The following is a 15548-nucleotide window of genomic DNA, read 5'->3' on the forward strand; positions in this document are numbered from 1 at the left end:
TTGGTAGAGGGGGTTCTAAAAACAGCACAAACAACATTTTCGACAAGACCAAAAAAGTGAAAAAGTATATTTGAACAAAACGCATTTGACTAGCAGGCCGAACAACGGATGGTCTTAAACCCTGCCATTGGCGATTGCCAAATAAACAGATCACCAGATGTAACAAAATGAATGAATATATATAAAACTATACATAGATCTTTAATTATTCATCGTCTCATCTAGCCTCAGAAACGAGCATTACTAGAAGACTTTGTCACAAAATTGTCACAAACACCCGCACATCGTTGACAAAGATAAACACAAATTTCTATTGGACACTCCTCAATGCCGCGTGGGTAACACTAAAGCAACATATGTCTCTGTTCAAGTTTTGTTTCAGCCTTATGAATCCCTCCCTTAAAAAAAATCTCAAATCAAAGAAAAAAACTTAAGTCTGCGAATACTTGAAAAAAATGTTCATCTATTCTACGCATTCTATAACACTAAAATATCTAATTACTAAAACAGAGATGCAAGTGTTGAATACACCATTAAAGCCTTATTTGACAGACATGTTAACATAAGTTAAATGTTGAGTCAATTGTTGGTGGTGAATAGTTTAAGACGTGTATAAGGTTATGATGTTTTTACTAACGTTGTTTTCTTTATCGTGTTTATTTATTAAAACCAATATCATACGTTTTAGTTGTTTAATTTCATTTGGAAAAAAAAAACAATCATTTAAGTTATAATACCATGATTTTAGCATTAAATAACTGAATAGTTTTGAAATGTCTAACCTTAACCAAGTACTTTATATGCGTCTCTTGTAAAATTAAGTTTTGTCTGGCTGATACGACAGCCTTAATAGTACGTCAATGTTTAATCAGCAATATATGACATAAATTAAGAGAGGCTAATCAAAGGCAATTACTGGATTATTTGATTAGTTGAGTGTTGGATTAACGTCCCGTGGCAAATACGTATTTCATACATGTTTAGGACCAGAACAATTAAACAATAAAGACATTAGGTATATGCGCAGCAAGGTTGACATCGTAGATATACAAGACTATGCCAATGTCAGAAAACTAGTCTGTGTTCGACACGAAACTGTTGAAGAGTCAAGTAAACATTGACCTTGTCCAGTTTATTAGACTAATAGGATTATATTTAAAATTTTCTGACATTGCATATTTATGATGTTTTTCTTCTTGCACGTATTTATACAAACTATTTCGTTTGTAGTAAGAAGCATACATATCATCACTGAATATTTTGGTGCCAATAAAAAAGATCAGTCTTAACACAAGGACAACAATGAATTAATTTCAAACTGCTAAAAAATTATTATAAATGTAAGTTATGCTTTTAACTTAAAATTCTAGTTATACAAACTGTGTATGAGATATGCGGAAAGGGAATAAAAATAGATTTTGAAAAAAAGTTTTTTTCCTCTGGCAACTTTATCAGAAAATGTTTAAAGGCCTATATACGCATTCTAAATGATAACGGCTTAATTTTTGTCTGCAATCTGGAATCTATAAGTGCTATAAAAATATGAAACGAAAATCCAAAATCCGTGTGAGCACAAACCATGTGTATTTATATACCGACATAAAAGTATATCGTTTTTAAAGTTATTCTGATATACCACGAAAGACTCTATGATATTGTTCGTTTGAAATCTTTTACATAGTTTGTTTGCATCGAACATTAATGAACAGACAATTAAAATGAAATGCACATCTAGTGCAGTCAAATTGATACTGTAATGTTGTTGGTATAATTATGTTTGGGTACGCAAACATTTTTTTTTAATTGCACAATGACAGATCTAGGCATTTGATTTTGCAACCAGAGTTACAAACCAATTCATGCTGGTTTAAACATATCTGTACAATAAACAAATACGAGAAAATAAATGTTTGAAAATAAATACACAATGTAAGGACAATATCAAGACATTGTCAACTTTTTGTATCATTCTTAGAAACTAGAGAACGGAAAATCCTAAGTATTTCGAAAAAAAAGTAAAATACAAAAGTTCAGAAAAGCAACTACAGAAAAGGAAGATATATCCTCCTACCAAGACCAATTTTCTGATAACGAACTGACCAGTCTTTGTCCTTACTTCTGAATGACACTTCCTTTCAGGTGACGTAGAAAATAACAATTTTCAAGACTTTATTTTTGACCTGGTCATGGTTCGAACCCATGACATCCCGCAATAGAGGAAGGTACGCTTCAAGGCGCGCGTTTCGTCTATTAATGACTCATCAGTGACGCTCGAATAAAAAAATATTAAAAAGGCAAAATAAAGTACAAAGTTGAACATGTTGAAGAGCATTGAGGACCAAAAAATTCCTAAATGTTTTGCCAAATACAGCTAAGGTAATCTATTCCTCAGGTAGAAAAGCCTTTGTATTTCAAAAATTCAAAGTTTTGTTAACAGTTAATTTATTTTTATGAACATATCAATGATAACTCAAGTCAACACAGACGTGCTACTAATGACTCATCAGTGACGCTCGAATCAAAAAAATATTAAAAAGGCAAAATAAAGTACAAAGTTGAACATGTTGAAGAGCATTGAGGACCAAAAATTCCTAAAAGTTTTGCAAAATACAGCTAAGGTAATATATTCCTGAGGTAGAAAAGCCTTAGTATTTTCAAAATCAAAGTTTTGTTAACAGTTAATTTATTATTATGAACATATCAATGATAACTCAAGTCAACACAGAAGTGCTGACTACTGGGCTGGTGATATACTGGATTATCATTTGTATTTCATGGCGTAGGTATGTTATACGTATTGAACAGACCAGAGAGGCCAACCTGTTCATGCTGTTTGGGTTCAATAACATCAAATGTACCAAATGTATTAATCAGATGTCAGAAATATATTAAACTTGGAAATTCAGAAAATCTAAAACATATCGCCGCAAAATCGACTGGAGGAGGCAAAATGCGAGGACAAATATTGATGGCTGTTGGATGACCTATATTTTTTTTTAATTCACCTCATTAGAACATTGATGAATAGGTTTCTTATTGACAATCACAGTACATTTCCTAATTATATTTTTTTTACAGTAATTGAAAGCCCAAATCGTAGGGATTAACAACAAGTGTCGGACTATCAAATTCAAATAAGAATGAGATAACATATTCCTAAGGTAAACTATAAACATGGAATAGGATCCCAGTTACGGCAACCAGTCCAGTACCCACGAATGTAGTTCTTAAAAAAATTATAACTTTTATTTAAAATGGTGTAGTGTTATTATTACACAAGTTCTGTAACTGAATGTTGATTAATTTGAAAGGGTAGGCTTTCTTGTTTGAATTTCTGTAAAAAATTTTGATTGATATAAATGTAATCTGGCGTCAGTGCATAGAGTAAATTGCATAAATTCTAGCCTTTATTCTTCCCCGGAAGTAGACTGACTGACCCTGTTGTCTATCTAAACAAAATTTTGCAACGGAATGCCGGCCATGAGGCATTGAGATTGTACTTAGGAACTTCGAAACCAATGCCTAACATGAAACAGAGATCCCAAGGTGGCTATCGAAATTATTTATTGAACAGCATCCCATTTATTTTATTTGATTTTCAATGCGTTTCAATGGGGCAAATAACTGGGTCCCCGTTCCTGTCAGAGGGCATATATTGAACATTTCAATCTGCTTCTGTAAGCTTATTTTTGGAGTTACATGGATGAAATTTGGCTAGAGACTTAAAAATCAATAAGGAAAACAATGGTGTAATTTTTTTTAAATTTGAATTGAACTTTTTAAATCAAAATGAAATTTAAATTTATGAGATTTAAAAAAAAGTTTTTTTTCAATTTAAAGTTTGCGAAGGGGTCACAGTAAGGTCATTTTGTTAGTAATATGTATTCATACACTTGTAAGTTAAAATGGAGGGATTTTTCAAAAAATATCAGCAAAAAATACTAGAAAAGAGCCATCTGGCAAGAAATAACAAATGTCTAATATGGGATCAGGGGTCAACAAAAGATAGTAATATGGGCTTATTTCTTTCCGGGATCCTATTTCTGGGACCTGGAAAAAGAAAAAAGCCCATAGATTCAGTTTTATGGTTTTTAATAATTATTTGATATTAAATGAAACATTTGACGCCAGCCACTTGTGTCACAATAGTTTGTGTGTGAATGCGGCTCACATTACTTTAGAGCCGCATCACATAAACAACAACAGAATTTATTGTAAACACCGAAACTCTTGCCAGGGGCATGCCAATTTTCCAGATTGCCGCCTAGATTCATTTTTGGAAGATATTTAAGGGGTAGGGCTATAGCTTATATAGAGAATTTTGACTGAATGTACAACAATTTTAGACTCTTTTTTAAAGATTTAGTGGTCCTTAAAAGGACCGTTAGTTAATTTTGTCTGTATCTTTTTCAGCAGTAGATGAATGCAGCTATATTTTCTTTGACTTTGGAACTTTTGAAGTACAGCTTCTGGTATGTATATTCTTCTTTGCTGGTATTACTCTCCCATATAAATGATCGTCCTTTATGCTTTTTACAAATGCAGCATCAAGTTTTGGATCAAGTTGTCCCTTTTGATATCTGTCTGTTCATTTACTTTGTTCCTTTTCTTCCACATGATCCTTAATTTTCTGTCCAGTTTGTTGTAAATTTTTCTTTTTCCTTTCTGGAGTATTTTGGTATACTTTGTTCCGTTCACACTCCCTTTGCATCTGGTCCAAGTGTTTTATTGAACCTTGTGATATTTTAAAACCAATACATTCTGCTTTTTGTCTCCAGGAATTAGCTATACCATTATTCAAAGTGTGAATTATTGCTGATGCCCTCCCTTCAAAATTTCTAGAAAAGTTCACATTCTTTGGTAAGGAAACACTTAGTGCTCTGTTAACAGCTTCACATTTTTGAGTGTTGAAATTAAATTTCATTTTCATTAATGCTTCCTCGATAAGTTTCATTTTTGAAAATTCCTGCATTATTAACTTGTCATTGTTATCCATCAGGTTGGTTAACTTGTTCGCACCCAAGTACATGGATCTCAGCCACCAACAGCTTGAGTGTCCACCAGCACACACGTATGAACTAGTGGGACATTTAGAGCAGTCACCAGTATAACAACGCACAGTAGCATCAAGCACTCTAGGTAAGCATTTTTTAATTTGTTCTACATTTCCAAAGTTTTCTTTCCACATTTCATTGAACACTAAGCTACATCTGGCTTTCAAATCTTGACTTCAAACTTTCTGTCCTTGTTTTTTCTTTTCACGTGTTGACCCAGGAAACATGTTCAAACTAACATTTGCAGAATTACTTTGCCGAAACTGTGAGCGTCCTAATTGAATTGGGTCAGCTTGGCGTTCAACTTTCGACAACGAGTGTAAAACATTTAGTGCATCATTTATACCTTCTACTCCACGTCCATCTCCATCTGTAACTGCATACTTTATCAGCCCATTTTGCCTATCAACCTGACGTCCAATTTCTTTACCCATGAGATATTCACTTAAAGGCTTGGTTGGCTTAACATTGGCTGTACATGTACCAGCATGTCCATTTGGACAGGTTACATCAAGTCCTTTCCCTTTAAGCCAAACACCTGTCCAGCAAAGTTTATTGTGAAAAACTGATGCAACAATGAACTTATGGTCAGTGACTTGCTCACACGCCAAAGGTATTGCCTGGGAAGCATTTTGTCGAGGTTTTTTTGTGCTCACTATATGCATACTGTTATAACGCGTGTCGATTGCTACAGGAATATGTGACGGCTCTTTTACACCACGAAATCTGTTAACTTCTTTCACAGTTTCAAGTTTTTTCTTCATATCATTGTCACTTAACTCTTTTATCTTATTAGCAACAACATTAGAATGCTTCTGCAGTGTTCTTTTAGTGGGTGGTGGTATATTTAATCCTGCAGCCATCAGAAATTTTCCTCTTATTATTCCCATAGGAGTCTCCTGTAAGGCAGATGCAAACATGCGGGTTAACTCTCCAGGGTTAGGTCCAGGATTCAAAGTTTTAATTTCATCGTACAGATTAACACGTGGTGATTTTAACTTGCATCTTATACATTTATATATGCACTTTACACAAGATCCATACTTAATTTCCTATGTCAGTTCAAAGTGCGGATTATCACATTTAATATCTTGTAAAGTGTTTAGATTAAAAACTACATTCATCAATAGAGTAATTTTCTTCATTTTAACAGCTCTATATGTATCATCTTTAACATGGTTTTCATCGTGAGACTCAAATATAGCTTCTTTTTTCAGAATCTTCAAAGATTTCGGATGTGGACGTAGTAACTTAGTAGATCCAGGATTTCCCTTGACATCTGGTAAACTGTAGGAGGTGCCATCTTGACTGGTTTTAGCTACAAGTGAGAACTTCTCTGCATCTAGCCTCTTCCATTGTATATACGTTGAACTTAGTTTACTGTTTGAAGACTGTGTTTCATATTTTATCCCCTTGTTATGGGGTATGTTACCCGATTTCAAGCAGGATTTACGTCGATTTTTTTCACCTTTCATGTTAATTTACAGTACCATTGACTGATAATTTATAAAGTACTATATTTTCCTCCATTATTTATATCATTCGAAGATGCTGTCAGCTTCCATGACACAATTTTGCCACTAATTGCTGACAGTGACACTCTTTGGGGGATTTACAGGTGCTGGACAATATGGTCTAAGATATCACGTGTGTGTACAGTAGGGCTTAAATTTTATTGGATTACCACTAATTTCTTTTCCATGTAAACCACAGCTTTTCATATATGACAAGGAACTTATTTGCCTTCATAAATATACATTTCTTGTAAGTTTTTAACTTTTAGCTTCTTTGCATATGTAGTTCTTATTAAAAAAAAAGAAAGATTTTTTTTTAATTAAAAAAATAATTTAAATATTTTTTTTTTCATCAAAATTTACTTTTTACTAGATTTTCATACAAAGAATGAATTTATCTACCATGTGCAATTTACAGAATGTAAATATCTTTTGAAATCTTTTTTTTCAGTTTTGCTGATTTTAAGCATATTTACTTCATGAATTTATGATTTTATCCGACCAATTTTCTGGTATTTGAGATGTTATAGATAAGGATCAATAACTCTGTAACTGTCGGATCAAATTTATTGAAACTTTGCACAATAACTACTGAGATGTATATCTTTTTTAGAAAGTGCAGTTTTAAGTCGGGAACAAAAATTAAAGTCTGACAGGATTAGGATCCCAGTTACGGCAACCAGTCCAGTACCCACGAATGTAGTTCTTAAAAAAAATATAACTTTAGTAAAAATGGTGTAGTGTTATTATTACACAAGTTCTGTAACTGAATGTAGATTAATTTGAAAGGGTAGGCTTTCTTGTTTGAATTTCTGTAAACATTTTGATTAATTTAAATGTAATCTGGCGTCAGTGCATAGAGTAAATTGCCTAAATTCTAGCCTATATTCTTCCCCGGAAGTAGACTGACTGACCCTGTTGTCTATCTAAACAAAATTTTGCAACGGAATGCCGGCCATGAGGCACTGAGATTGTACTTAGTAACTTCGAAACCAATGCCTAACATGAAACAGAGATCCCAAGGTGGCTATCAAAATTATTTATTGAACAGCATCCTATTTATTTACTAAGATTTTCAATGCGTTTCAATGGGGCAAATAACTGGGTCCCCGTTCCACATGATAAAGATAATCTCAAAATTATGTATTTTATATAAATTATATATAACCATAGTCACACCTACATCAGTACTAAATCAAAGGGTAGATGTTTTGTCTGAACTGCGTTAACTTACACATTTTCCTGCATAAATCCTTATATTCACTGTACAGCCTTTTCTAGCTCTTCTCGTGAGATTGTTTTTTATTATCAACATTTCCAAAATCAGAAAGACAACTACGCAAAAACCGTTAAAAGGAACGTTAATCTATTCTAAGAATTTAATACATGTACTCTGCTACATCTTTATACAAGAGAAGAGCATGTTCAGGGTGAAAAGTTTAAGGTTATTCTGTTCTCACTTATGTTGTTATGTTAATCGTGTTAATTAATAACAGCAAATATCATACATTTGTGTACTACTCAGGTGTTTCAGCTTGTTCTGTGAAAACAATCGTTCACGTTATAAATGTCATGCATTTAGCATATTTAATATATGATTAGTGTCGAAATATCATCCAGAAAACAATTACTCATTACGCCTCGCTGTTTCCAGTTTTTTTCTTTGTCAGTACAAAAGTCTTGAGAATACGTCAGGGTTAAAACAAGCAATTAGTCGAAGAATATTAGACAACATCATGGCAAAAACAAAATAAGACAACCTAGTAATAGTTCTCAAAACACTACACTTAAAACGAACGTTTGAGCAACGAGCTCATCAAAAGCCGGCTTCACTAGTGATTTAAGACTTGTAATCCTTCAGTTATTGTGATGATTACAGACCCAATCACAAGTAAACTGTATAATTTCTTCAGTGTAAATTTTTTCAGTAAATATGTTTGAAACAAGAAATTATAGTTGTCTTTAGATATGATAATTAAACTTGTTAAAAATAACATGTAATGCACATAAGTAAACCTACAAGTGACTTTGAGATGAAGAACAGCAATAAAAGCGCTGTTCCTTCGCTTTTTGTGTATTTTTTTTTGCTGCGCATAAACTGATTTTGTGTCATTGATGATAACTCATTTCCTTTGTTTTTCTATTATAAACTGTTTTACCTTAAATTAGATAAAATGCACCCTTCATTGGTTTTTGTCTAAATTGTCTATCGAATCTGTAAGAATTTCTTTTACTGGCTAAATTAAGCTAAAAAACAAATTCTCAAATAAGATTTGGGCCTGTTGCTCAAAACAGTGAAAAGGGGTCGACCCGAACAATAGATTTGCTTATCATTACACATGTATGTTCGTTATGAAATTTTGCCAGAACATGCTTCATCGGCGTTTGGGGTGAACTAAATACTTTGTATTTATATGCGCACCAAGGTTGACATCATAAATAAACACTATTAGGTAAATATCAGAAAAATATAAATTGTTTGAATTCAAAACTCCTATTTTAATCGACTAGTAAGATATCACCCTTTCACATAATAAAAGGCTCATACAAAAAGGTTGACATTTTTCTGACATTGGATATTAATGATGTTGTTGTTGTTATTGGTTTTGGTAGGCGGCTTACTTATGTAGTAATTGCGCCTTAAATTCATATAACATAAATATTATGTATATACGCTCATTCCTTAATTTATATTTAGTATTACATTTTTGCGAGTAAATTGTATGAAACTGTGATGAACAGGGTTGACTGTGTTACAATAAAGTATACATATGAAAAAAAAAGAAAAAAATAACACATAGAAAAAAGGTGAAAGGAAAATGAAAAAAAGCAACAACAAAAAAATGAGTCCTAATGAAATGAATATTAAGTATGTCTTCCTTGGTGCATGTACGAAATAATCCGTTTGTAGTAGTGAGCAATCATACATTTGACCACTGACTTATTTGGTGGTCAGTCAACAAAATATTTCTTTTAAACAAGTTTATTTTACTACATGCTTTTTTTCAAAAATATGTATAGAAAATATCATTGTCAAAGGATTAAAAACAATTTACAACTAATAGCATTTGCAATGTCATTTATTTATACCAACTCTTGCAATCTTTTTGTAGATTGTCTGCACCCATTAAACATGTTAAGCATATCGTCTTTTCCAAGTGACAGAATACATTTTGCACCCTATACCACTCGATCACCATTGCAAAACATATCTACATTGTCCGTCATTTAGATTGTCGTTCTACTAATTACATATTTGCAAACTAATTCCGTCATTTGTTTGCATTCAAAGGTTAAGGAAAAAGATGTAAAAAAGCTTCTTAAGGTCAAGACTTAGTGTGTTTTTGTCTTTGTTAGGATGTCGTACTGGTGGATTTTTCCTATAGGTTTAATTCGTATTCGTATCAAGTTTGATGTTAGTTCAAAACCAAAAATTGTTAAAAAAAAAACAAAACAAAAAAACAGTCCTTTGCTGGAAAAAGTGTCTCGTGTCGAAAATTACCATAAAAAAAGATTAACTCTTCAGTGTAACTCTATCTTTCACGATTCCTGGTTTAAGCAAAAAGAGAGTTTGCCGCTTTCTATAAGATCAATATAACCCCAATCAATCTTATCATAATGCACAACAGCTATCTTTGGGGGAAAACTTTTCAATCATTCTACATTAGTTTTTATTGTCAATATGGTTTTTAACTTTCGTTTCGTTTCCACCATTTTCTACGCAAGAGCTTGTACCAAGTCAGGAATAAGACAGTTGTTATCCGTTCGTTTGATGTGTTTGAGCTTTAGATTTTGCCATTTGATTAGGGACTTGCCTTTTTGAATTTTCCTCGGAGTTCAGTATTTTTGTGATTTTACTTTTTGTTTTGTTTCTTTCGTGAGTCATACAATACAATTGCTCCAGAATTATGACCGAGAAATGTAACATGTGTATGTCATTGCAACTCGCAAAAATTAGCATTACAGCTAGACAATTGCCTGTTACTTCAAAAACATATCTTGTGCAACTTCTGTAACTGCTGTTTGTCAAGAAATCCTGTGTTTTGATTACAGAGAAAAACTAAAATTTATTAACTTTCTATTGATAGGAAAATATGCTGGCACATGCGAGATTTGTATGGAAAACTGCACATGACTATATAATAGAGAACGGCTTCAGTGACATTGGTCAGCTATATCGTGAACATCTAAAATCGTCATGTTCACGTAAGCAGACAAAATAACATAATATAAACGGCAAATACTACAGACAAATAAGAAATGATAAATATTAAGCTGTTTTAAAATTATTTGTTTACCAGTGTATTAAATGACCATCAGAATACATATTGACTAAATTATTTTTTTTAAATAAATGCATATATTCACCTATCAACTCTGATTTTGAACTTAAATAGAAATTAAGGGAACAATATTGATAAATATTTAATGGATTTTGAGGCTTACGCTTGTAAATGTGGTAGTATTGTTCAAGCTAAGTGAGACAACCTTTTCTGAATTAGGATATTTCACACCATGTCTTGAAGGAAGCATGTACAGTGTGTTGCATTTGCCTACCTCGTTATTCATTAGATTTGATTGCTCAAGAAATAACTTCGAAAACAAGATATTTCCCGAAAATATATACCGAAAATATGCAAATAAAATTGTACTCGGAATCGTTACTCCCCTCTTAACTAAAACGGGCTGATAATTGCACACACTGACACACAAACACAAAAAATGCAACTAACAATCTAAAGAAAATATCATAAAAACTAAAAAATTGCAACCGTGGCCTAAGAATATTAAACATAATAGTAATATAACATTTGAAAATGTAATACAATTATTAACACCTATTGATGTACGTACTGAAATAGACTAAAATTGAAATGTTATAATTAAAAAAAAAACAAAAATCAAAGACACAACATATCAGTTGTAAAAATCACCTTCACAAAAGTAAAAAAAACAACGGTCATAAACAAAGCAAAATTCGACAAATAATGAATGACTTCCCTACAACACTCACCAATAAAACAAACAATGAATCACAAAAGACAAATTACAATTTCCTAGAATTATTTGTAAGAGAACACAGCGATGTTCTCTTGCTTTTTGGTTTTTTCATGTACTACGCATAGTGCTTTGGCATGCATTTATACGTAATATTTTTTTCTTTTTAATTCCATATATCTGAATATCATAAAGTCTTAAAATTCAACGTATGTCTACGTATATGTAATATGCATAAAATATAATTTTCATGATTATTTTACTAGTTTTAACAGTAGACTAATTACATTTTGTCATTTTTATAAGCAGATGAAATATCCAAGTGTTGCCCCATATTCTAAAAAAGAAATTGCATTACAATTACCAAGAAGACTTCAATGTCATAAAACAGTGAGACCTAAGACTATAACCCGAACAAATGTGTTGAAGGTCAATTGATCATTCATTCATGATTATCTATATTTTATCTTCTTTGAAATACATGAAATACATTCATGAATTATTATACAGGTATGATGTAAAGTTAACTGTTGCTTAATTTTACAACGTATTTAAATTTTTGTTTTTATCTGTCTGTGAATGGCAATCGCTCTTATTCATTGAATACATATAAAACTTAATGACTTTTTGTCTTCTTCTATTTGATAAATTTAAATTCTGGTCATATGATGCCATAGTGTTTGGATATCAAAATATTTTCAGGGTCGCTTCTTATACAATCACTTATTCAAATTATATAATTGATAAAATCAAATAATTTTATTTGCTATATTTTCAGCAGCTTAATATACTAATCATGTAAGTTGTCAAAGAATGTGCAATAAAATATCAAAAGCGACAAAACAAAAACAAGGACCACCAACAGTCTGCACACCCCAAGAAGAAAAACAGAAAACCTATATTGAGCAACACAAGCACGAGTACGGTTTTGCAATAATAAAAAATTAAATACAATAAAATGAATGAATAAATATCATTAAACGCGTTAAATAAACTAATAAAATTATTAAATAAACCATTTGTCTTGTAAACTGTTGTTATAATACAATATAGATTTTCAAATTCAAGCATGTGGTAGATATGCATAATAGGCTGCAGATTTCAAGTTGTTATTTCGTCATATTCACAATCCTATAAATAAGAGCAAACACAAAATGTCGAAAGCTCAGTACACAATGACAACTTACATCTTTTCAATGAATGTAAAGATGTCTCAAGTCATATATAATACAGACAAATTGTATTAAGCGAAACAATGTTCTCTACGATTTTTTATTTTCAGCGTATTATTTTCGATCTTGGAATAAGATATGATTTCCTGAAAAGGGATACATAATGTTAAACAGAATAAATTTATTTAAACACATGAGCAAAATAAGGTAAAATGAAATTTCCTCTGTTACTGCAAACTAAGGATTCAGTTGACAGGAATGACCCACGAGCACTAAAATATCTTGTACGAAACACATTTTGGTTTGAAACGGAAAATAGACATATCATCACTAAAGTTTAAATATACATTGTTTATTGATGAATATGATGATAATAATGACAACTGATTTTGAACGTCTAGTGTCAAATGTAACATGCATATAAGGACTAAAACAGCTACTGTTATATAAACATGCATCCTGCATTATAATAAAACAATACGTTGAACTGAACTTTTACCTGCTAATTGTCAAGGTAATAGTCCACAGGAAGAGAAACTAAATGTTCACAGGCTTAAAAAAGAATAGTAAAATAGTGTCAATAAATAGTATTCTGTATCCAAAATACATACCGACTATTCAAGCACGTCAAATTTTATCAGTCTGTACCATTACACATATTTTGGATTTTCAATTAGGTACTTGTAGCAAAGAAAACGACGATCATTCAAGTAAACACATTGTGCTTACAATTATAAATCTGAGTTATGCCGCTTTGTCCGACGAATATCACTTTACACAACTAAAACTGACAAACTATTGAAAATCACATATTTTTTTTTTATTTTTTCGTAGCCTCAATCCTCCTCACAATATCTTAATAAAACTTAATAGACTGTTATAACATGATACATCATTTATCCCGAAGGGTGCTTCTCTTTGCGAGCAGTATTGAAAAACTTTCAAAATTGTCCACAAATAAACGCACATCATCAATAAAGATAAATACAATTTTCTATTGGAATGCTTTAGAAAACATAAATTAATAATACAGGTAGGAACCTCTGTGTCATTGTTGTAGCACTAAGGTGCATTTTAACAACTATACGTGCAATACGATATCTGAAGTTGTTTAAAAAAGAAATGTCTTAGACATGTCACTTTACGCAGACATAGTAATCAGACTATGAGTCAACCTATCTATATTCTGACTTCTAAATGCCGCGTGGGTAACAGAAACAGCAGCATATGTCAATTTTCAAGGCTTTTTGCAATATTACGAATCCCCCTTTAAAAAAAACAAAATAAAAGAACTCCGCGGATACACGTTCATTAAAAGGAGTGTAATCTCAGCATTATATACACTCAAATATCTTATAACGAGAACAAAGTTGCTGCTGTTCAAAGCACCGATGAAGCCAGATGTTATTGACATGCATGTTAACATAAATCGAATGGTGGGAGGAATGTTGATGGTAAATATATAATGACCAATTTAAGGTGATACTTTTCTAACTGATTTTGTTTTGCACATTGTATTTGGTTTTTTTTTAAACAAATATCTTTTTTAAGAGATGTTTGTTTTGTGAAGAAAACAACATATCTCTTTAAAATGTCAAGTATTTAGCATATCTAATAAATGAATAATGTGTATATGTCAAATAGAAAGAACATAATTAATGAATAGTGTGAAAATCTTACACTGTTAACACATAATCCTTACTATGTGTCTCTTGTCAAATCCAGTTTTTTTCTGGTGTGTGCAACCGTCTAACGAATACGTCAAGGCTAAATTAAGTGTTTAGTCGAAAATTACGAGACACCATCATTGCAAAATTCAAATGAGACAAAGAAACAAGTAATGATTCTCCAAATAATATAATTAAAACCGAAGCCCCATCAAAGGACGACTGCTAGTGATTAATGTTTTGAATTGTAATCTTTTAGTTGTTGTGATGATGATAGACACATACACATATAAACTGTACAATATATTAAGTTTCTTCAATGCTATGAAAGAATATACCTACAGTACACTTTGGGACATAGTCTGAAAAATGCTGGGCATTCATTATATGTCTGACATGCTTGACATTCAGGTCTCTCATCAGACCACATGCTATGATCAGAGGAATAGGTGACAAAACAGGTGTAAAAAGTTTGTCATGTATTTTTTAAGGGTAATATAGTTACGAAATGGATTAAAACATAAAATTACAGGTATACTCTAGATGAATTTTTAACAAAAGAAATATGTGAATTAAGTTATGATATTATCAGCATGACCAGTAAGCTTTGTATTTTCATCATTATCATTGTTTTAATTTATAATTTATTTTCTGTTAACTTCTATACTTTATGCAATATACAATAATGCATTCGCTTTCTTTAAAGTTCACTGAAACAAAATCTATATTTTTATGATTTTGTGTTACCAAAAGTGTTTGTTATATTTTATTTCATTGCCTTGACAGTGTAAGAAGTTTTATTGTATTCACTTTTTTAGCATGTTTAGAATACATGTTTAACCCAGCCGCATTTTTGCGCCTGTCCCAAGTCAGGAGCCTCTGGCCTTTGTTAGTCTTGTATGTTTTTTAATTTTAGTTCATTTATATGTTTTGGAGTTTAGTATGACGTCCATTTTCACTGAACAAGTACACTTTTTCATTTAGGGGCCAGCTGAAACCCGCCTCCGAGTGCGGGATTTTCTCACTGTGTTGAAGACCCATTGGTGGCCTTCAGTTGTTTTCGGCTCTTTGGTCGGGTTGTTGTCTCTTTGACATATTCCCCATTTCCATTCTCAATTTTATGATATACAAAATTTATATGAA

At 31.8% G+C, this 15548-nt stretch overlaps 1 protein-coding gene across 1 annotated transcript; it reads right to left on the minus strand.

Moving 5' to 3' along the window:
* Positions 1 to 5230: 5230 nt before the first annotated feature.
* LOC127702047 (uncharacterized) lies at positions 5231 to 5974 on the minus strand. The gene has a single exon (XM_052206048.1). The coding sequence runs from the start codon at positions 5972 to 5974 to the stop codon at positions 5231 to 5233; it is 744 nt and encodes a 247-aa protein (XP_052062008.1).
* Between the last annotated feature and the right edge of the window lie 9574 nt (positions 5975 to 15548).

The sequence above is a fragment of the Mytilus californianus genome, unplaced genomic scaffold, assembly GCF_021869535.1.
Source record: "Mytilus californianus isolate M0D057914Y unplaced genomic scaffold, xbMytCali1.0.p SCAF_5, whole genome shotgun sequence".
Taxonomy (NCBI): Eukaryota; Metazoa; Mollusca; class Bivalvia; order Mytilida; family Mytilidae; genus Mytilus; species Mytilus californianus.

Bases quoted from the DNA above. Each gene is read 5' to 3' on its own strand.
- LOC127702047 (XM_052206048.1), bottom strand. From the start codon at position 5,974: ATGTTTGCATCTGCCTTACAGGAGACTCCTATGGGAATAATAAGAGGA.